General features: G+C 41.9%; 1 protein-coding gene across 1 annotated transcript; it reads right to left on the reverse strand.

Annotated features, from left to right (window-relative positions):
* Positions 1 to 59: 59 nt before the first annotated feature.
* Positions 60 to 22,821, reverse strand: ap1m3 (adaptor related protein complex 1 subunit mu 3). Its single transcript, XM_053429764.1, has 12 exons — positions 22,568 to 22,821; positions 17,625 to 17,781; positions 17,003 to 17,070; positions 16,578 to 16,708; positions 12,810 to 12,957; positions 11,588 to 11,714; positions 7,266 to 7,408; positions 6,639 to 6,710; positions 6,215 to 6,373; positions 4,637 to 4,762; positions 4,046 to 4,121; positions 60 to 1,602 (listed from the first exon to the last, which is right to left on the reverse strand). Exons 1-12 carry the CDS (start codon positions 22,607 to 22,609, stop codon positions 1,580 to 1,582), a joined length of 1,272 nt encoding a protein of 423 aa, XP_053285739.1. The 5' UTR covers positions 22,610 to 22,821; the 3' UTR covers positions 60 to 1,579.
* Between the last annotated feature and the right edge of the window lie 1,312 nt (positions 22,822 to 24,133).

The raw sequence follows: 24,133 nt of genomic DNA on the forward strand, positions 1-24,133 counted from the left end.
AAACAGACCTTTGAGGGAGAACAAGCAAATAAAACAAAAAAAACAATTGTACTTCAAAATAAGATACAAAAGAATAGTTTATTTCCAAATATATCCCTTTTTTCCCCTATGGACAAACAGTAGTCGATAAATTAATGAAAACTCACACATTTAATACAAATCCTCATTGGTATCTGAAATATCCTCTTACACGAGACAACGGGCCGATTCTAATCGAGGGGTTTTGTTCTCGATAGCAGTGACTCAGGACTCTCTCAGGAGCTTTTGGCAGTGCAGCCGAACCGAGGCGGCGCAGTGCATGCACATCAGAAAGGAGGGGGGGGGGGGGGAGTTACACCACAAACTGCTCTGAAGAAGAGTATTGGTCTGCAAAGGTCGACACACACAAAATAAAAAATAAAGAAAAAACTGATAACCTCAACATATTGTCAATATTCTGAGATTCTGCACAGTCACAAATCCCCTCGGGGTTATTTTACCTCGTGCTCTCCGGCCTCCTGATCCCCACTTTCCTGCTCCTCTATGCAATTTCCTTAGGAGACCAGCAGGTCCACTATAGACGACAGTTAACAGGATGAATAAAAATGTGTCTGCCTCAAAGCAGCGAGCGGGTTTCGATCACAAGGACAAGGTTAAAGACCCTGCGGGAGTGTGTCGGCAATATTATGTTACACTGCCAACGCCTCCGACAATATTGTGCCATATTAATCATTGATCTGGTCGCTGGTATTAGTTTCAGGGCACCGGGGAATATGTTCACAGTGCTTAAGGGGAAGATACATCGACGATTCTTTAAGGCAATGAACGTATAATAGAGAGGTTCCATCAAAATGTGAGGGATGAAGATTAATGACCGAGTTTATGTGAAAGTGGATTTGAAGGACAGAAGATATAAGAAATAAAAACCCTTATAATTAAAGATACTGAAGGATGGAGAAGTGGGGGAAATGCTGCATTGAACATGTTTTTTAGAAAAAAGAAAAATGCCACAAGGAGAACAATTTTGATTTCACAAATTAATAAAATAATTTGGAATCTGTAATGTCGGCCCTTAGAAAAATGACAATGATCCATTACAGTAACTGAATCCAGGCGCTTTATAATCAGTTCCAGTGGGAAAGCAGAGATGTTAAATAAAGTTTCATTCGATTCTATATTTGAGTGAATATTTTTACATTTTAAAATAACATTCTTTCCCCAAATTCTTCAGTAAATTGACCTCGTGGGAAATGAGAGCTCGCCGAGTCCAGACAGTGAAACCAGGTTATCAGTTCATTATTCATATTTTTTAAATATTTAAGTCCTGAGGAACCTTTAAAAAAACTGAATCACAGGTCAGAGGTGACGCAGCAGCCTTTCCCATCTGAGCCGGAAGGGATGACGCCTTGTTTCCGCTCAGAGTCGGTGAAATGTCCTCCTGCACTTGTCCTCTGCTGTTCAGTAGAGACGGGGAGGTGGAGAAACAGAGGAGAGGAGAGGTAGAGGAAGAGGAAGAGGAGAGGACGTGAGAAGAGGAAGAGGGAGAGGAAAAGGGAGAGGAAGAGGAGGAGATCCATTCGTCTAGCAGCATCTGTGCCCTTTAGTTTGTCCGGAGCTGGTAATCTGCCAAGAAACGTAGCAGAGCATTAACACAGCTTTCTTCCACTCATCAGCCTGCACATCACATTACTGCCGATATAAGCCCTGTTAAATCCCTCAACAAGATTTCCACTAATTCTACTGCCACTCTACAAAATCCCATTAACGATATTTAATACACTAACGTACTGAAATCTGAGACTATGACGAGTGTCTGGAAGAAAACAATCCGATGAAATCAATCAATCACATTTATTCAAGTGCAGTATTTGTAATATATATCAAGCCTTTATTTAGTCGTTAACAAACACCCATTTCCCATGAGCCCTAGACCCTCGCATGTTAATAGCAAACATTTCAATATGGCTTCGAATAAGTACATTAAACTGTGGCAACAAGTTCAGAGAGGTTGTTTGTTGTTTGTTTCTTTCTAATAGCAGTAACTTTAGCTGCTCAGAATATGTACAGTAAAGACAGTATGTATAAAGACATACAGTAAACTCCATGTGTACCTTTTCCGCCGAAATGCAAATGAAAAATAATAAAAAAAGAGATTTTTACCGAAATGGTCGGAAATCTCTTTTTCGAAATTTTTAGCACCTTCGCAGAGTTTGAAATTTTGTATGTTAAACAAAGTTATAAAGTTTGGAATCAATATAACCCTCTGAAGAAGCATCCACTCCTATCCCCAAATCAAAACTCACACGTTATAAGATCACTTAAACATCCACAGCAGCAGAGCTAGTCCACCCCAGCACATGTGACTGATCTGAGTACAGCAGCTGCAGTGTGATCAGATTCAGACCAGTGACGATGTGTCTCAGTGAAGTCGTCTCGACCTAAACGCCTGTTCATCACTCATTAATAAGTCAGGCCACCGTATCAGGGTGTTGTATAATCCAGTGTGTGTGTAGCGCCGACTGAAATGTGATCGTCAGCGTCTTCCCTTCCTGTGTCGCTGATGGCAACAATAAGAGAAAGGTGATAGCCTCCCTCTCCAGTCCTCCCTAACTTCACCACTCTTCAGTCTCTCACTGTCTTCTCCCCTCCTCCTCCTCCTCCTCTTCCTCCTCCTCCTCCTCTCTCTGATTCCTTTGCCGATGTCAGTAACAGTAACCTTGGCATTTGCTGAGTGCCACCCTGGGAGCCTCCTGGCACTTGGCAGCATCACTCAACCTCCGCAGCTCCTGACTCGCACCCGACAAAGACAAGTAATGGATATAACTGATGTAACTGAGCCGTGTGCATTCCTGGGCTGCAGGTGAGAAACTTAGAAGATTCCTGGTAGCGGTTCAGTGAAGGTGTCGGGCTCCCATCTCCATAACATTCCCATTTATCCCCCACTGAGGCAGGTGAGCTGATGGGGAGGATTTTGCTGCGGTGTCATTAATATACTGCAGCTTTAAAAGATGCATAGAATAGTCAGGTTCTAATTTAAATATACTTTACTATTTGAAAAGGTTTAAATGCTCTTATTTACAGAGAATACATCAGTTTCCTCAAACTGTCCATTGCTGCAGCTTCTCTTTTCAGCCTCTGTCAGAAACACTGGGTTTCAGCTCCTGTCTCTTTAAAGCCCCCCTCCTGATAAAGCCCAGTCTGCTCTGATTGGCCAGCTCTACCACTCTGCTCTGATTGGTCGACCGCTTCCAGTGCATGTAGGAAAGACGAATCCTGTTGATCTAAATACGAAGCGTCTCAGGAGCTTCAGTGTTTCTTTGGCCTTTTTCACTTCGCAGAATTTCTTACATTCACAGACAAATTGAATGAAAACTTAAAACTCACTAAACACTAAATTCCTCGGTATCATCTCTGACGCTGATGGATTAATTCCCACCTATCAAATGTGGACACTTTACCCCGAACCTGAAATCTGCCACCAGCTAGAATCCCTACAATAAGTTTCTATCCCTGGCATCCTGTGCGGTGTCACTCTACACCCCCGAGGCCACGGCTCATGGTGATAGAGGCAGGTAATAGATATGATGGATGCCACACAGCTGGGTTCATTGCTGGGCCACGAGCTGAATAGTGATGTAGAAAGACTGATTCTGACACGGCTCTCACAAGGAAAACATTTCTTTTAACCTCGGGGTAACCTGCGATCTGCCGACGGGAGTAGACTCGGAGACTTCCTGCTTTGAAGGAGCTAAACTTGAACTTCAAAATAAGAAGAAATAGATCTTCATAATAAATTACTTGCATTGTGTGATAATGTCTAATTTAACGTAACTTTTGTTATTATTTGTTACCACCAAGGAGGTTATGTTTAAATTAAACCAGAATCTCTGACCTCGTGTTACCTTGTTTAAAAACACACACAACCCCAAAGGATTCCACATGTTGAGATGATTTTAAATTGGAAAATAAAGGATCTCTGCGTCACTGTTTGAACTCAATCCCGATTTAATGTGTTTTTATGGGAGTGTGAGGTGTGATGAATTTTTTCAGTGTGTTGTTTTCTCACCTCCACTTTGTGTAATGTAGCGCACCCAGGGTAAAGCCTGGTAGCCGCTCTTCTCAATGATCTTCAGGTATCGAACCTGAGGAGGGAACAAGGGTTTAACACATGGGGGTGGGGGGGGGGGCATTTCAGTCGCTGTAACAGAAACACTGTGGATTATAAACGGTCATCTAGTGAAAGTTCTGCTATCTTCACGTAACTTTTTAATCCTCCAACTTCTGTTTTAAGAGATATCATCCCATTAAATAGCTCATTAGATTATAAGTAAAAGCAAATTCCACAACATAAGTAGAGGTTTTTAGTTTGGAGTTTTCACAAAGTGTCGATAAAGCATCATATAGCTTACAGTGTATTTAAATTGCCATTTGCTTTGCTTTATTCTAAGTTTTACCCTCTACCAGTGAGCAGTGATATAAAGAAAGAAGAGTGTGAGTTGATTTAAAACTTCCCGGATTACGAGAACATTTAATAAATCACCTATTTAGTCTCGTACTGGTATTGTTCCAGTTTGTTTTCCCTTCATGTGTGAATGTGTAACCGTGGATTGTTGAAACTAGGAAGTAGGATTGAAAGAGCACAAACAAAGGGTCCAACCTGAATTCCAGACACGGTGAAATAAGGGATCTCAAAGTTAACTGTGATCGGTCTCTTCCCCTCCAGCTCCTCGCTCTCCACACTGGGGAGCCCAAAGTGGGCCCGCATCAAGTACTCCTTACCACCCTGTGCGCACACACACACACACACACACACACACACACACACACACACACACACACACACACACACACACACACACACACACACACACACACACACACACACACACACACACACACACACACACACACACACACACACACACACACACACACACACACTTATCAGGTCAGATAAGGCAGTTTTATTGGTTTGATGAATTCTGTTCCCAGTTGTCCGACTTCCAATTAACACCGGGTTGTTTTGTCCAAAATCCAAACAAACTTGATATTCATGGCAACGACTCCCATGTCACCATCAAGGTGAATCAGACGTCGGTTCATTCAGCGTTTGTCGAGCACAACCAGGCCATAAAAACATGAAGCAGGTTAATCATTCTTTACACCAGGCTCAGAGTTTGTTATTCTTGTTGTACTTTGGTTTTATTCATGAAAATCAGTCACTATTTTGACTTTGAAAGCCCAGAATCTTTGGTATTAATTCACTATTTAATTGTAACTTTTGAAAATCATGGCTGAACAATCAAGAACCACCAAACACACACTCGTATATATCAGTTCCCTAAATATTCCATTGGAAATTGGCAAAAATATAAAAAAACTAATAATAATTCCTGGTTCGGCTCAATGCCCAAATTTAATAGGTTCTTTCTTTGCTCACGTCGCATCCCTCAACCAAATTTGGTGTAATTCTGATATAATTCTGGTTTCTTTCTGTTGTTCCAGAGCGTGTTTGTCTCTCTCTCACTAGAATGCAAGTTCTTCAAAATAAAAGGTCAATGTTTTTAAAATAAACTGTCATGGAGGGTTAAACATTGCGACTTGCTCTCCTCCTGTTTGTGTGTGACTCTGCAGAACATTCTTTATGTGTCACAGTCAAACTTTGAACGCTATAAAATCATGTGTCCTCATAAAGCATCACAGTTACTGTGTGTTTTATGGGGAACAAATATAAAAGTGGTGGTTAATTGTGATAAGAGAGTCGTAAACTCACTAATCCATCAGTTATCTTAATCTCTTTTCTACAAACATCAAGTTGCCTTAATAGGGGGATGTGGATTAAGCTTTTTAGAAATTGCTCCATTTACCATCAGCTATTTTATAATCATTGATACGTCAACCTTTATACAGATTTCTCATTTATTGTCGGGATGAGTTTTATCGGCTGTAGCCAAGGGCGGGGGTGATAAGGTTTTCCACAGCACTAAACAACTAATAAAACTTAAGTTAAGGAAAGAGTTTTTGTGTGAAAGTGTTTAGGGTTTAGTGTTTATTTATTTAAGTTTTAGTTATTTCCAGGGATAAAGTTTCCTTATTTGTGTTTAGTTCTGAGCTCGTCTCACCGGTTTAGTCCTCTGTGGACAAAGGTGACTTCACATATTTACAACAAGAAAGATGACAACTTCTTCTAGATATAATTAAACTTGATGAACTTTTCTTTATGTGCCGTACTAACCGAGAAAGACTTGATGTTCCACTGCACCGCGCTCTTCTCTGGGACCCACTTGGCACTGCCCGTGCTGGTCTTGAACTTGGGCGAGTCAGCGTCGCTGGGCACCGGCACCATGATGGCCACATTGTTGGCAGTGGAGCGACTCTTAAACTGACTCCGAGCCTGCGGGGGGGGGGGGACAGAGGACAGAGTTCACACGTCACCGGAGACCTTCACAACAAACTCAAATCATGGAGGTCGTCATGATTATGCAAACTGCGGCGTGTTGTTTTTAAACACCCGTGTGGCCGTCGCTGGGTCGGGCAGATGGGAGGCTGTGACCCCCCCGTACATACTAAAGACACTGCAGTGTAGACGGGACTGGACGAGAGGGAGTAAGGGCTCGGTTCTCTGTGTGTGTTTGTGTTTGTGTGTCACTCATCATTACCTTCACCTTGATCTCCACACGGCTGTGAGAGTACTTCTCAATCACGCTCTCGATCCATATAAGAGGCTTCACCTGCCAGAGAGAGAGAGGGAGAGAGAGAGGGAGGGAGAGGGATAGAGAGAGAGAGAGAGAGAGGGAGGGGCAGAGAGAGGGAGGACAAGGTCAGAGGGTGAGTACACAGCTGAAATGCATCACTACAAACACACCTCCAGAGAGACACAGTGTAAGGGCCATGACAACTTTTGCCACTGCCCCTTTGTATTTTCACATTTGCAACCACAATCACTACAACTGACTTTATTTAATTGATTTACTGAAACACTTGCTTATTTAAATATAGAATAGGATAGAATAGAATTAAGAATAAATCCTATTCATGCATTCACACAAATTAAGATACTTCAAAAGAAGAATTTAAGGAATATGAACAGATATAAACATTTTAGCATACAGTTAATTAGATATTATATTGTACAGGTGTAATTTACAGTTTATTCCTGTAAATATAAATGTGACTTTGATGTTTCTGAGATTCACTGAGAGACAAACAATGGGTGATTATCTGTTGTGTGTGTTTGTGTGTTTGTGTGTTCAACATAAACATTGGTTCACATGTGTGCGACTCACTGTTGTGTTAAGGCGGTACGACATGAGCTCGCTCTCTCCATCAGGTGGGATGAAGGAGATTGTGCGGTCGTTCTCGAAACGTGACAAACGGACGCACTGGTGAAACTTCACATCCTCCAGCTCCACTGTCTTGCTCTTCTCTCCTGACACACACACACAGACAAACACAAACAATACACAAAGATGATCCGAGAGCTTTTCACGCAGCCTTGGGGAAATCAAGGTCGAGATAATGATGACTGACAAACATTCAGTCTCTCTCCCTAGACTCACAAACACAACCACACAAAAGTGTCTGACCTCTTTTTGTCCCCTCACAAAATAATTATTAAGCCGCTACACACAAACACACAAATGCTGCCATCACCTTCCCATCACTGAAGCCTATTCAGCTGCCTCTCACACACCCACCCACACACACACCCACACCAAAGCAAACAACTATTGTTCTGTTATCCAGAAAAAAAGCACATCTGCACTTAAGAGGTGTTCAGATGAAGCCGTTATCTGTAACATCAGTTTTTTCATTAATGACTAATTAATCGTTTAGTCTTTAAAGTGTTTGTGAAATCATGAAAAATCACCTTCACATTTTCCCAAAGGCCGAGTTTAAGTGTTCAAAATGTAGCTTTTGTTCAATGAAAAGACCGAAACCCGAACATGTTCTATAAAGAGCGACAGGAAACAGATTTAAAAAGCATAAACTGAATGTTTGGTGTTGTCAGGATTAATTACTAACGATTAATCTCTCCATTCATTATCTATACTGCTTGTCCTTTAAGGGTCTGCAGGGAGCTGGAGCCAATCCCAGCTGACAGTGGGCGAGACGCTGGGACAGGGGTACAACATGGACAGGGGGACAGTGCATCACAGGACAAACAGAGACACACAACCACTCACACTCCAATCTGCATGTTTTTGGACCGTGGGAGGAAAACTGGAGAACCTGGAGAACGTGCAAAGTCCACACAGAAAGAACCACGCCGCCCTAAAGATGAATCAATTTGTTGTTTCGGTTGTGATCATTAAATAACCCTCTTCCTTATTAACCTGTAACTTTAACGCTGAAGTACCAACAAACCAAAATCACCACATTGTGACGTCTACACCTTCTTCCCCTCCTTAAACAAAATTACACTTTTCTGGTTCAATTCCCCTCGAGAGCGAAGCAGCGAGACGGCAGCTCTGTTTCGATAGGCAGTTAAAAGCGTGACCTCTTTAATGGTGGTGTGTGTGTTGTCGGCTGGAGAAAGCTCAGTGTTCTCCTCTGCGCTTAATGGAGGGTGGTGAGAGGTGGAGAACTGCTGGAATGACTGTTGGCCTGTGGGCCTTCCCCCAAAACCCCTCATTCTACAGTGAGCTACAGTCCAGTTCACTGAGGGTTTGTTTTCACTTCCCTGTTCACTCTCTCTTGTGTGTGTGCACATACTGTGGATTTATGGCTGTGTGTTCATATGTGGATAAATCATGTGTTTCTCCGTTATTGTTTTCACCCCCGATCAGTGTGTGAGTGGACAAAATAAGTCTAGATAGAAAAACTGTTCTTGATGATACGGTAGAAGGTTCTTGGCTCGAATCCCGGTTTGGGCAGTTTCACTGTTCACCCCTGTTAGTGTGGGTTTCCTCCAGCTTCCTCCCACAGTGCAAAGACATGCAGACCGGGGATGGTTGGTAGGAATGGTTTCATTTGATGAGAATGGAGACACGATCTACAACTCATTCAAATGAACCATATTTTTTTCAGAATATGGTATAACTAATTTAAAATGGTTTTGAGACAATGTAAAAGACAAAACAAAGATAGCATTCCCTGACTGATACAGCAAACCCACAGGTTTTGAGCATATCCCCTTCGAGGCTTTTTATTTGGCTCTCGTTTGTGTGCATCTGTGTGTGTGTATGTATGTATGTATGTATGTATGTATGTATGTATGTGTGTGTGTGTGTGTGTGTGTGTGTGTGTGTGTGTGTGTGTGTGTGTGTGTGTGTGTGTGTGTGTGTGTGTGTGTGTGTGTGTGTGTACATGTGTGACACTTCCCCAATGCGTGTCTGAAGACTGGCTGAGGTCAGGTCTGGAGAGAGTACAACACTTTCAAACAAGCAAAGTAGCAAAGCCTTTCCCGTAAGTAACTCTAACACACACTCACACTAAGACTCACACACAAACACACGCCTCCAACACACAAACACAGAGTACACGCTTCGAACGCAGTGTTATCAAGACAAGACAAGAAAGAAAGGTCACACTCTGTCACAGCTAGGACCTAAGGGGCTGGTAGAAGAGACAGGTGTGTGTGTGTGTGTGTGTGTGTGGGTGGGTTCTGCGGACATGTCAACAGAGGACGGTAGGTGCAGCAGTTTCCCCTGAGGTTCACCTGTTTCCCTACTTTCACGCACAACAGCAGACAAGAGAGAGCTTGTGTGTTTTCTGTGTCTGCCGTCACACAGTGAAAAAAAAAAGAAAACACACAGACACAGAAACAGTTCTACTGTGACATTTGGAAAATGCTTCTGTCTCAAGCATCTTCCAGAGCGTTGGTGGCCTGAGAGACAATTGATTAAACAACTCTTGGGAGGTTGGAGAAAAGAGCCTGTCGAGCTGAAAGTGGATCATCCACGACACAGAACATGAATCCCTGACTATGTTGATGATCTGATGTCCAGATGTCAGTGAAAAGATGTCACCACACTCATCTATGGGATTAGTAATTAGGAAAATCAGCTGATATATTGATAATAAAAATTCATTTGTGAGTTGCAGCCGTGGTGTTCAGCTCATAACTGTAACGGGCTGAGAATATGTTTTGTCAACTTCAGGGGAAAAAAGGTAAATACTCCCAAAAATGTTAAACTCACATCCACATGATTTTTAAACAAACTTAAAATCTGATCAGGCAACAAATGTCAGACTAAATGATGTTGACATCAGGTATTTTAATGGGATAAGTAATTAAATTTGCCATTTTTCAGATTGTAAATAATAAGAGAGTAAGTTTGATATTTATTGCCACTCAATGATGGACTCCTGCCAGCAGAGGGCAGTGTTTGATGATTTATGCGCTCTGGTTTCGGCTGCGTCCAGCTGTGATGGAAGAAATGTGGATCATGCAAATATGATAATCACCAAATGACTGGGAATTTATATGTAAAGCCAGGAAACTGCAGAAGCTCAGCGTGCAAAACACATTTTAATATTTGTGTAAACATTCCCAGAGTGTGTGAGTGTGTGTGTGTCTGTTTGATCATTATTTGGGATCATTATTTCTGTGGATGTGTTATTTCCCAGACGGAAACACACAGCAGGGAAAGTGTGGGCTGCGCACACAGGATAACCACGGACCCTCACCTTTCATCTTCAGGGCTGTAGCCCGGGGTGAGGCTTAACTCAAAGAGACTAGACAGTGAGGAAGCCTTCTCCCCTCGGTGAGGAGCCGTGGGGGGGAGAGAAAGAAACGTAGGAGATGGAGAGAGAGAGGGTGAAAGGGAAGGAGAGGAGGAGGAGCCGGGAGGAGCAGGGAGATGAAGCCGTGGGAGACATTATTGGAACAATTTGGGAAAAGGAAGCTGAGGAAGGATGAAAGCTAAGCTGGGTGTGGGACTGTGGGAGTGAAGGGTTAAGACAGAAAGAGGAGGTGAAGGTTGAGAATGAGTTCAAGGTGAGAGCTCAACCATCAAGGAGAAGCACACTCACTAATATCTGCCTCAACTTTGGCAAAAAGTATGTTAAGTATTAAATATTCTATTAATTTTCAAACAAATATGGAAATGTTCATCGGGTGTAAAGATCACATGATAGAAAAATGCTCTCTCGTGATCAGATTCGATTTATATTACTACTAATCAGATGAATAATGTGTCAGAGTATGTATAAATACTTAAAACTATGATACACATCTCAATTCAAACTGGACACTGTTTTTTCCCATGAATATTGTAAACACGTAACATCTATTGCCCTTCAGTCCGTCCTTGGAAAGCTATCTGCCACTTGCTTCTCTCTATCTCTCTCTGTTTAATTAGGTAGTTCTTCTTCTTTAAGGCAGAGGATGTCGCACCTTGTAAAACACTATGATTGTAATTTGTGAATATGGGCTGTATTATTTATGATTAATTGATAGAAGACGCTGGGAGGGTGTCGATGCTAACACCTTATCTCTATAACCTTCCCCCTGAATTTCGTGGAAACCGGTTGTGTAGAATTTGCATAATCCTGATGCAGATAGAAACAGAACCTCGGTGGCAGAGCTAGGAAACCTAAATCAAAAGATATAACATAGGTCTATATTACATCTTTAATATCAAAAAGGAGAAATATGACTTACTGCCTGTGATTTCAAACAGCACTTTGTCGTTGAGGCCCAGTCTGAGTTCAGGCATCCCCGACAGGACCACTCTCAGCTTTATGGTTCCCAATATTTCACTGCGCAGGACGCTGCCGTTGGCGTTCACCTACAGGAAGAAGAGAAAAGTTACATTTATAACTGATTGAAGGTATTTTGATCATTCTTAAAGATTTCCTAATTATTATGGTATCAGCTTTTCTGTTAGATCTGCTCATATGTCTAATAAAAGCCCCAAAAATAACTGTGCACTTGCAGATACTTGATGATCAGCAGTAGGACAGAATCACAGAGACTCCAGAGCATGAACTGGGAGAAATCAACAACCACTCAGCAGATCTGAACACACTGAGGGACGCGGCTGAGAGGCTCTCAGCGTGCAGTGGGAGAAATGGAATCAGGGCACTGGTGCGAGGGGGATGAAGGAGCTCTGAAGACATCTGACATTTAAAAAAAAGCCCCTGGTCACAGAATAGAAAGTGGGAGCTGCACTGCTGTGGAGGTTAAATACCTTTAGTCACAATACACCTCATCAGCCTGTTGTATAGCTTCTCCTCACTATGCACAATCAGGAATAAAGAAATAAATACTTCACTGAAATAGAACTGAGGATTGTTGATATTAGAAACCACTTCCTTCGCAATTCAATTCAAGGAAATAGGAAAAAGTGTTCGGAGGAGACAAAACATGTCGCAGGGTTTTTAACAAAGATGATTTTAGCGCCGACACACCCACTGAGCCTCGGAGCTCACGCATACTCTGACTGTTCCAAGAAAAATCCGTTAAAGGAGGTTGATGATGGACAAAGAGAACTAATGCTGTGAGGAAATCTGTTGGACTATCAGAGTAAACATGACCTGTTGTAGCTTTCCAGCTAAAAAGCCATAAAAGTCTGGAGTCGATCTGGATTAATGGGCGAATTCAGCGACTTTTTTAACTTTATATGCTTCTACTTAGTCCTCAGACTGTTCATTTCCTCACAACTCATCACTTTACTTCATTTGACTCATTGTACAGCTTTTAATTTAGTTACTTTATAGTAAAATCCCTAATTACCAACATCAGGCTATATGACGTACATACCCAGAAAATGTAAATATAAAGGACAGGATAATCAGAGATGTTAGTTGTTCTATTTATCATTCTGTGACTTTTTATTAACTTTTAACTTTCTCCAGATATTGTTTGGTTCACGTGTCCTCACCAGTAGATTCACAGACTCAATGACGTCCATGAAAACTTCGTTCTTCCTGTACTTGATGCCCTCGGAGCGCCAGGACACGGCGTTGGTGACGGTGGCTGGAGGTCGAGGAGCGCCGACCTCTAACTTGTGACCCTGCTGGGTGATGTACCTGAGAGAGAGACAAGGGCACAGAGAGGTTTTAAATACAAATTCAGTCTGTGAACCTGCAGAGATGTGAAAAACACACAAGCAGCAGCAGAATGGACTGTGGTGAAGTTTCTAACATCCGCAGAGAGGAGTCATCATTTAATTTATTAATTAAACTCATAACTCAAAAGAAAGGTCAACAAACATCGTTGACATTTGCGTTTATCGAATGTTTTTGTGTATATTTTTGTTTTAATCACACGTCATGATATAAAACAACACGAGTGGTGAGTCATGGATGTAATTGGAAAAATGGAGACTTACATAAACCCACTGTTACTCCAACCACAGTAATGTGATTTATTCATTCATTTATTTGTTTTCTTCGTGTGCGACTGGAGGAGCAGGTTTGTTTAACTGATTCTCTCTGACTGCAGCCGGGGAGAATAATGACTCGTCATTGTGAGAAAAGAAACTGTGGTGAGATAAACAACATGTGACCAGGCCAGGCCCCCCCCCCCACCACCACCACCACCACCACTCACTGTTACTACTGCAGAACTCCAGTGTTTACCCATAATGTCACAAAATGTTATACCAAACGAATACAATGGGTCTGAATTCTCTCCCTTTGTTTATTATATATATAATACATTGTGTTTATCCTATATACTATTTACTGTAGCTCTAATTAATAAAAGTAATTGAGATATTTAAGGTTAAACTCAAGACACTCTCCATTTCAGAGGCTTTGACTGTCCTTGCTTCTCATTCTGTTCTATTTTATTGTTTATTCATTTAAACATGTAAATCATTAATAAAGACCCACTTTCTTCCCACTGGCTTTCAATTCGAGTCGAGCGTGAGACCTTGATTTCATCTGCTATTGTGCGATACTCTAGATCCTCAAATATTTATGATGCTATTTTCAATTTCAGCTTCACTTGGCAAGCAAACCAATTTTGATTTTGGCACACAGCAGAATGGGCCGTGTCATACAAAACGATACATAAAATCTATCTGTAGTTAATGGATGTGTTTATTCATTAATCGGTAAAAACAGCCGGCAGTCATTTCCCTGTGAAAGACGGATTCTTATAGAAATCTGTTGTTAGACTTTTTGTTATAAACACATTTTGACCTGCACTTGAACCAGATGTGGAGAAGTGGCTAATAATCCCACCAGGACACGAGACAGATGTTAAATAGCAACGAGACATTTCCTGAGGGACGTATCTGTCTCTCCAGCAGCTTAACGCTCCACAGGCTTCTCACTGAGTCTGTTGTTAATGGGACGCATGCAAACCAGTACTGTACCTGCCAGGAATGTTAAGTGTACAACAATGAGGGCAGTGAGAGAACGTTAATAGTGAAGTTGTGGTTTCAACAAGGATCTGAAACTCACTGTTCATGAAGCTGCAGAGTCGGGTGTTTATTCTCATTGTTATTATCCAGTTTACTTTTTGAGTATTCGCCGATACTTTATACCTATACCTGTCCTCGGGTCCAACACTTTTCATTGTACTGTCGACCTTGTGTCAACTTACATAGGACTTTAAAACTTATTCTTAATATGACTCATGTCAAACTCACTAGTTGTTTACACTCAATCAGAGGGTGTGTGTCCTCAAGCTGTTGGTAACTGCAGTAAATGCTGCAAAAACTCCAAAAGTACGTTTTAATGCGATTAAGAGATACGTGTCTAAAAGATGTGACTCAGGTCGGAAAACTCCTCACGTCTTAATTTGATTATCACTGGACCTTATTTGAGTTTAGGTTATCAGAAAATAATGTTTACAGACAAATTCTTATTTAGGATATTGTCTTAATTGGGTTAATATTGTAATATAAGTGTCCATGTAAACATATCTATTGATCCTAGTGTCTTGTTTTCAAGTTGTATTGCACATTTCTTCCGTCTAAAGTCAACAACACAAAAGTGCTTAATAAACAGGATTTTGATTGACTGACAGATTGAGGCAGCACGCCCACCGAGAGGCTCTGGAATGCATGTTGACACACAGCAACAGTCTGAGCAGATGAAAGGCGGTGACGAGTGGGCTCGGGGTCGACGGCGGGTTGTTGTGTTGCTTTGCCGTTTGTTCTGTTTCACCCTGATTCCTCCTCAGAAATGCTAATGAAAGCATCTGGAGGCAGAGTTGGCAGCAAACTGACAGATTAGCATAACAATTGCAAATCATAACAAACGCATGCAGACACACACCCACCCACACAAAGGCTCATATGGAGGCTGCACACATGAAATGCAATATTGCTCAGTTGCTGGCATCCACCCACATGCACACACACACACACACACACAACACAAAAACACACACACACATTGCAGGTAGGTAGGGGTTATAATGAACGCGAAGAGGGGCGTTTTTGTGGTTGGGGGCAGAAAAAAGGTTAGAGAACTGAACTATGCCTGCAGACACAGATTGTGTGTCAACATGTGTGTGTTTGAGTGTGTGTGTGTGTGTGTGTGTGTGCGAACAAGACATAGACGACATCTTTGCGTGTCTCCTTGAAGAAGAGCAGGGCTTCTCTGTGTGTGTCTTGAGTCTGTCCGGCTGATGGGGTAATTGTGTTTGAGTGCCAATAGGGGCCTGGTAATGATCAGCCCTATTCAGAACACACACACGCACACACACACGCACGCACACGCACACACACGCACACACGCACACACACACACACACACACACACACACACACACACACACACACACACACACACACACACACACACACGTACAAGCTTTGGTGTAAAAGCAATACTACAGGTACAAGTACATCTAAAATCATAAAAACACAAGAAAACCAATGTATCACACGAATTGGAACTTTTTTTTTTAAATACCCAGTGAAGCCGATCATGTGAAAACTGACCCGTGTTGCCGTGGCAGCACTGGCTCGTTACAGAGCGAATGTTTTCATCGTGGAAACAAACGTCTCTCAAAAGGAACCAAGAGGAGAGAAGAGCAACAACCAGGCTGTGCACACTGAGAACACTAAACACTGCTAGAGCCAGAGAATAGAAGTTTCAGTTCATTTCACTCGCTGAATAAAGCTCCACCATACATTACAGGGTTAGTCAGCAGCTGTACTGGGTTGAATGGGAATAAGAACAAGTCGGGCCCATAGCACAGGAGCACAGTGTTCTCTTTCTCCCTCTCTGCTGGTCACTGGTACTTCTTTAAAACAAAATTAGGGCGCATGTAGTTTATCTAAAACGCGAGTAGCCCTTCTAATAAGGCCATCAACTCTCTTTTGAGATGCTTTGGCTGTTTAAGGTGTATTATTAAAACTTACTAGGGTCCCATAGGCAGCTACAGTATAGCTGTACTGTTCTACAGCCTTTACAGTTAATAACAATTTGTGTAGTAGCAGTGTTTCTGGTTTGACGGCACTGTGCGTTTGCAGGTGTGTCTATTCCCTGAAGGGACATAGTGCAGCAATAATGAACTTTGACAGTTTTAAGCTTTAACCTAATCAGCCCGATTGCTCCTTCTACACCTTCTACACAACACAGTACCAACACACTTCTACACCACACCTTTGTTGTGGCACCACCTTTGGGAAAACTGGTTTTACTAGTATGGCGGACTATTATAGGCTGTGTGACAGTTTTCTTACTCTTGCAGGATCTTGCTGTCAGTCGTCTGAGGGAAGCCGAAGTCCATCACTTCATCCATCAGCTCGTACACCGTCACAAAGTTGTCCCGAACGCTCTCCTCCTCCAGCTCCTTAAAGTACTCCTTAAATACCTGCACACAGACACAGAATACACACTGTGAGTACAACACGGTGTATTAGCAGCTCAGATGTCTGTGCAGTAAACAGGAAGTTATGGCCAATCAGACAATTAGCTTAGCTTCGCAGCAACACAACAAACAGGGGTAAGCAACCAACTTGGACCTGATCCAAGGCAACAAACACAAACTCCAAGTACCTCAAAAGCACATCGTCAGCAGATACAAGGTGTAGAAGAATATTTACAAAAGATGCATCCACCTTTCTTTAAGTATTTGAATGATTTGTGTAAAAATAACAGCTCTCACCTGGATAATTTTATAAAGAAAGGCGTAAACAAGAGCAGCGTTGGCGTTCTTCTTGGTCATCGCCACCACTGAAGAAAAGACTGTTAAGAAAAACATGGTGCCTGAATCGAGCTGGAAAAAAACAAACATTGGTCTAAATCACAGGTTGTAGATATGTGGGGGGGGGGGGGGGGGGGGGGGGGGAATCATTTAGATACAGTGGTCGGTTAAGAGATAAATGCAAATAAATGAATTCATCAAATTGTATAAGGAAATGGTCCAAGGGTGGTTATATAGCTCCCACTTGTCGACTACTGCAGTGCACTGGGAATACCACTTACTCACAACTGTGATATCATGCTGAATTAATAATACGTGAGGAGGTTTGACTGCCCAATTTCCCAATGAGAAAAAGCTTAGGCCATGAATAACACATCACAGTGAATCTGTGCTCTGTTCTTCAGCTGGCTGTGAAAACATGCCGTGATAAAACTGGAGCTCAGGAGAGAAGAAGCTCAGGACGGCTCAGGGAAAGGAAGCCGTTCATGAAATGCTTTAAATCTCTGAACACCCAGGACTGAGGAGGAAAGTAGGAAACTGCACTGAGATGAACTGCTGCAGGTCTTTGGGCTGAAGTGGATACGGTAAAGGTTGTTGTGTTTGAGCCACAGGAAGTGTGTGGAGCCGTGGCAGACCAGCGGCGTCATCTCAGCCTCTTCCTCCCTCTTCATCAGGATGGGCATGAAGTGGTCGATCTCGTTCATGTCCATGTTCCCCTTGTAGTTACGGCCGATCAGCACCTGGACGCAGCACAGTAAGGACAAAATATATAAAAAGGTAGGCAACGCTTTTGGGGAGGCAGAACCCACATATGAAATATTTACAGGTTTTTGGGCCGACTCACCAAAGCTGAGCACTCAACCTTAAAGGATGCTTCAAATAACCACTACAGACAAGCAACCCCCTGGATGGAGCTGATACCCTTTTTTCCAAATTCACCCACTGAGGAAATGTGCAAACTGTGTTTCCAACTCGAATCTCTGGTAATGAATGATGAATGCCCAGCTTCCCAAGAGCTTTGAAATGTGCGAAATGAGCTTAACAAAAGTGTCCGAACTTCACAAACACAAGCACGGATTAAAAGTTTGAGGACATGTGGTGTCAATGAACGATACTGGTGTAAAGCTCGACATACGTTTTACGATTTGAGCCAATTTCTGAGATCCACAACTCATTATAAGTCAAACCAAACAATCCAAACAAACCATGATCTGATTCAGGCTCTTGTGTGCGTCTTGACTCATCCTCTTCAAATCCTCCAAAAAGAGCAAGAACCTGTTTGCTACAGTAGCTCACAAGAAAGTCAATTACATGTGGAAACGTGTCTCAATTTCTATAACAAAAGTAGAGCTTCTTACAACAATAAGTTCTCTGTTCTTTTGAGACTACTGTCACCAATAGTTCTACCTTTTCTTAAGCCATTCTTACAATTACTAAAGACACAGTGGAGCCACTTTCTGCACAATGTGGACGCTGCAAAAAAAGGGAACAATAAACGTCCAGATAACAAAAGACGACCCAGAAACTCAGGTTACACCGTGAACAGTAGTTGTTGGAAGATCAGAAGTTCAAACTTTGACATGAATGACAAAGCTAAAGTCCTTGTATCCCAAAAATATCTAGCATTGAGCATAAATGAGACTTAACCCTAATGAAACTTATTCTATGCACGATATTTTAATCAAGCTACAACGTTGTTCACTTTGCTTTGAGAAACAACCGCGTCTTTTTATTTCAGCGCCCACAACAACAGGAGTCAGCAGTCTGAGTCCCAACACAGAGTGGAGTGAAGAAAGAGATCAAAGATTTTACGCTTGAGGGATGTGACACACACACACACACACACAAAGCTTCCCTCCTTTCTTTAATAGAAGAGTCTGTGTTGCACGGGGGGGGGGTCACGCAGGAGCACATACAACAAAGGCAGGAGGAAATAAGAAATAAAAAAAAAAAGAGGAAATTCCAGCACCGTAAAGTAATCTGGGGGAGAGAAGGGATATGAACAGAGCCGCTGCTCGGCTCCAGTGAGAGGAGACGGGAACCGTAGAGCGACGAGGTCAAAGGTCAGCGGCGTCACAGAATGAGGTCTGGACCAATCCACGTATCAAAAAGAGGGTGCAGCGCTGAAGGACCCGTCTGGAATGTCAAGAGACTTTGTAGATCTGAAGCCAAACGATGAAAGGAAAACATGACAGCATATATATTTGTTCACATTGGTCTGAACTCTGCGTTTCTGAACTCTACATTCTGTTCCTAATGAATATGGATGGATCTTAAATCCGAGTTTGATCAAGTTAATTGACCCTGACAATCAAATAACTGTCTTAGTTTGCTTTTCTCTATCTTTAATCAAACTGAACAACTTTGGGTTTTAAATTGTTGACGAGAGAAAACAGGCAACTTGACTCGAGTTGTGAAATAGACCTCTGAAAAACTGCAAATCATCATAAACAAAGAAACCACTCCCAACTGGCCTTAAGCTGAGATCTACAAGTAGTCCATGTGTAAAATATGGTGCAGCCTGACTCTCTAATGATTATTCTTTCTTCAAATCATCAAGTAAAAGTCTCATTTTTAACCGTTCTACTCTCTTTTCCAACTGTCAGAAAACTGAAGAGTGTTTTTTTGCAGTCAGTCGACCCTACAGCCAATAGCTGGATGGTTCACCTCAGGGAGACTCCAGAGTCAACACGTCTCTACCACGGGTCAGTTAAACTCGCATTAACAAAAGAAAATGTCAGACAACTTTGTTTGTTTAGTCAAGGCCCCAACACAGCAAATAAAAAACCCTCACTCTAACATTTAGCAAAGGCAAAGTGCACCAACACACATATTCCAGGTCTATTGTCAATGTGTTTTGTTCCAAGTAAAAAATACAGTATCATACTTTTAAATTACAAAAATTCATACACCCCCAATTATATCCCTGGAGCCAGATTATGATTCATACAAAAGTAGCAAAATATAAAAAAAATTATTAAGAGAAATAAATGTCAATAACTGAAGACAAATTAAAATAAAACCATTAAATACAAATATAGACAAGGTAGAATAAAAAAAAAGAATAAGGGGGAAATGGTTTTCATTATTTAAAATGACATTCAATGGCTGGTTAAATCTAGAACCATTACTGATGTTTTAAAACAACGAATGAATGAAATATGATCTATTCAAACCGATAGTGGGTGTTTAATATCATTGCGGGGGAAATCATTGTTGGGATTAATGGGAGAGTTGCTTTACTGGGACACACGAGGCAATCAGCGACCGGGTGGAATCAATGGAAACCGTTCACTGCTGACCTCCAGAGCCAAACCCTGACTCTCACTGGAGCAGATCCCTGGAAGGCAAACAGGGAGCGAAGAGAGTCTAAAGAGCTCCTGTCACTTTGTTTCACCATCAACAGATTGGAAAAGAAAAAGAATCGTATCAAACAGATCTCAGAGCAGAACTCAGAACGTTATTATCAGCAGGATGATGATGTTTTAAAAGCGTTTGTCAGAGCTGTTGGAATCTGACAGTCGTTTACTTGTAGATGGAATAAAAACAGACGCCACTGAGCTGCTCCATCAACTGCAGCCATTTAACACTGTGCACACTCACAGTGCCTCTGTGTCTGAGCAGCTGGAGGCTCATTTAAACTGCTCTATGGTCTTTACTCAGCACGGGACTAAGCAGATGAGAATTTATCATTCTAATGAGCATTATTGTGGATTTATTGAGGTGTATTTACATTTTAAATGTTACTGTACACCATGAGGAACAGTACAAATGTATAATTCATAGAAATACATGCAAAAGACCTTCAAATGAAATGGCAGACAGTCAATACAGTACTGCAATTCATTCTTGGGGAGGGGGGGGGGGGCGAACATGAATGTCTGTAATAATTTTTTTAAGACAATCTATCAATCACTCAAAAGCAGAAACAGCAACATGATAGTGGAGCTGCCTAGTCCCTGTAATTAGGGTTCATCCTCTGGGCACCATGAATGGATGGTCTTACAGGATCGTTCTATACAACCCTGCCTATATATCGTTTTCTTTTTTTTATCTGTGGTGGAATTCAAAATATTTTGGAGTGTTTATGACAGGAGCACTTAAGTATTCTTCTTTTTTATCCTCAGCTGTAATTGAAGACACAGGACCTCGGCTGGTCAAGACAGAGGGGGGGGCGACTGAAGGTGAAGATCTGCTGACTTGCCTCAGGGCAGAGAACGACAGTCAGAGAGAGAGAGAGAGAGAGAGAGAGAGAGGCTTTAATCTGTACAATCAGACATCCCGGCTATGAGGGACTGATCCTTTTCCCTGATGGGTATTGTCTGGTATGTATAAGGCTTCTTCAGCAATTCCTTTTCTTGCCTTGAAATAAATTAACCCTGTGAGGATTGAGATGTAAAACTCCATGAGGGAAAATATTCTGTGGCCTCTTTTATTTCTCATGTACTAAAGGCTACGCACCTCTAACATGTCACATACATGTCAGGGTGTTTTCTACATTCTGGATTTGGGGCACTTGAAAAAACACTTTGAGGGAATACTACTAATGTATATATTTTTATTTCATTTTAACCATTTTCCACCAAGTCTAGGGCTCAAGGACACTTGGATGACGCCACAGGAGCAGTTTCTTTATACGTTTGAAGAAGCAGTCGCCATTTACTTCATTTGTATTAGACTGGGCTGCAACACTGTTTACCCCTGAGACTCCAGAAGTGTTTTGTGAACTCAAACACTTCATCCACCAGCTCCCTGCACAGCGGTGAATAGATAATGAGTGGATTTACATTTCTGGGTGAACTATTCCTTTAAGATGATATAGTCTAAAAAGAAGATGGCATCTATTCAAATAACATATGAGGGACTCAAGCACATTTAAGACATAAAAGTATTATTATTATAATTTTTTGGGAATATGATATTAAGTCCCAGTGATAATTTCTGGTGTAAAGTTTTGGATTTGCATAGAGTAAAGTTTTAAACTTTGAAATAGGACACATCACATATAATACAAGTTGCATCACTGCACAAGAACAAGAGTCTCAGTGTGTGTGTGTGTGTCTGTGTGTGTGTTGGGGTGTGTCGGTGTGTGTGTGTGTGTGTGTGTGTGTGTGAGTATGTGTATGTGTCTATCTATAGCTATGAGGACCAATTTCGGTTCAATACCATTATTGTGAGGACATTTTGGCTGGTTCTCACAAAGTAAAAGGGTTGCATGACTTGGGTTAGATTGGGTTGAGATAAGTGTGTGGTTGTGTGTGTGTGTGTGGGTGTGTTTTTGTTGTGAAACGAGTTTTTCAAGTTGAGCTGCCCTCAGGGTGACGCGCCACATGGAAGGACACGTACAGGAAACACCTCTAACATCTGGTTCACGACGGGCAGCGAACTAACAAACACACATTAAACCACACCTGACGTCATCTTAAAGTTAGAGGGGAGTCCTCTCCTCGTGCAGCAGGTGCTCCACTGAACAACCTGCTGTCAACTCCCCCCCACAACAACAACAACAAGTCGGAACAAACTTACCTTCCCCTTCAGGTCCAGGATGAAGATCGCGGACGCGGACATGTTGGTGCGCGTGGAGAGAGACGCTCCGTCAGAAGAAGTGTCCCGGGTGTGAAACGTGTCCGCACGCCGAGATGTGGGTCATTTGTATGAAGGGATATCCGCAGCCATCCTCCTCCTCCTCCTCCTTCTTCCTCCTCTCCTTCTCCCTCCTCCTCCTTCTCTTGCCTCCAAAGCGGCTCTGCCTCGAACTGCCTCCGCTCCACCGCGTCAAGTTACCGGTGAGGAAGCAGAGGACACTTCCGGTTGTTAACAAGTACATGTACTTCTCAACTGTACTTTGGTTTTGAAGTGCGTGCGCTTAGTTTGAGTATTTTCTTGTGTGTGTGTTTGTTTATTACACTAAAGACAATTTAAATATACAATCTCAAATCTTGAATGACAAGGAGCAGAAAGAAGAAGAATCATTGTCTAATCACAAGACATTAATGAACAAAGCAAATAATTCAATACAATATTTAAATTTAAATAGCTATAGGCCAACAAAGCCCCTCACATCCCTCTATCATACGTTTTAAGTAAGTAAATATTGAATATATAAATTTTACTTTTGATGGCTTCTTTAACTTAATTAACTTGTGTGAATTCTTCTTATATCTCTAACATTATACTTCTTTTTCTATTATAATACATTGCTTCCACTAGCCTATTTATTAAGTATTTTTATTCACGATATTTTTTTTGCTAGGAAATCCACAACAATACATTATAGCCCTTTCACTGTTTTATTTCTGAGCCTATTCAATCTAAGGGCATCCCTCCAATGTTTTATTTTTTAGATTAGATCAAATACAACATCCACTTTCCCTATTAGAGTTCAATCGTGGACTTTTATTGTGAAGGCTAAACCCTCACAGTTCTGGTTCCTCTCCAGCTCATCTGTGTGAACTTGATCATCAGTGTTTCCGGGTGAAGCGGCTCTTCTCCTTTCAGCTCCACTCAGACCTGACACGCCTCCTTCATCAGCTGGACCCCCTCAGAGGCTCCAGTTCACTGAGGCTCCAGTGCATCACTGCTGCTGGTCCCAGTGCAGAACCAGGAAGGTGAGTGTGGGGATTCCGCTGTGTGACCAGTGAGAAAACCCACTGTTTGGACTTGATTAACTCTGTTTCACTGACACATCCGCTTTTTACTGAGGTCACATATTCAACAGTTTACAGACTTTTCTAAAAGTTGACTTCACAATACAGGGAAGTACTGAATACATATTCCAGCCCATTGTTACCATCCAAAAAACTAGAAGTCAATCATGGAGAATTACTGAGAAGTGAGAAGTGAGAAGTGAGAAATGCTATCTTTAGTATATTACAATTACTGTCTTTAGTATACCTGCCCTATTTCTTATTTGCAAGTTGTCATACTTTTTCACCTGTCGTCCTACATTAAAAAATCATGGTACTCAGATTGTTGAATTGTGTTTAGAGATGTGTTGTTGTGGCTTGTAAAACAGCTGCACAATATAAATACCTTTAGCCTCAGTGTGCCCTCGGGTCCGACCTGTTTCTTTGATTATGAGGCCGAAAACAC

Source organism: Pleuronectes platessa, chromosome 9, assembly GCF_947347685.1.
Source record: "Pleuronectes platessa chromosome 9, fPlePla1.1, whole genome shotgun sequence".
NCBI lineage: Eukaryota > Metazoa > Chordata > Actinopteri > Pleuronectiformes > Pleuronectidae > Pleuronectes > Pleuronectes platessa.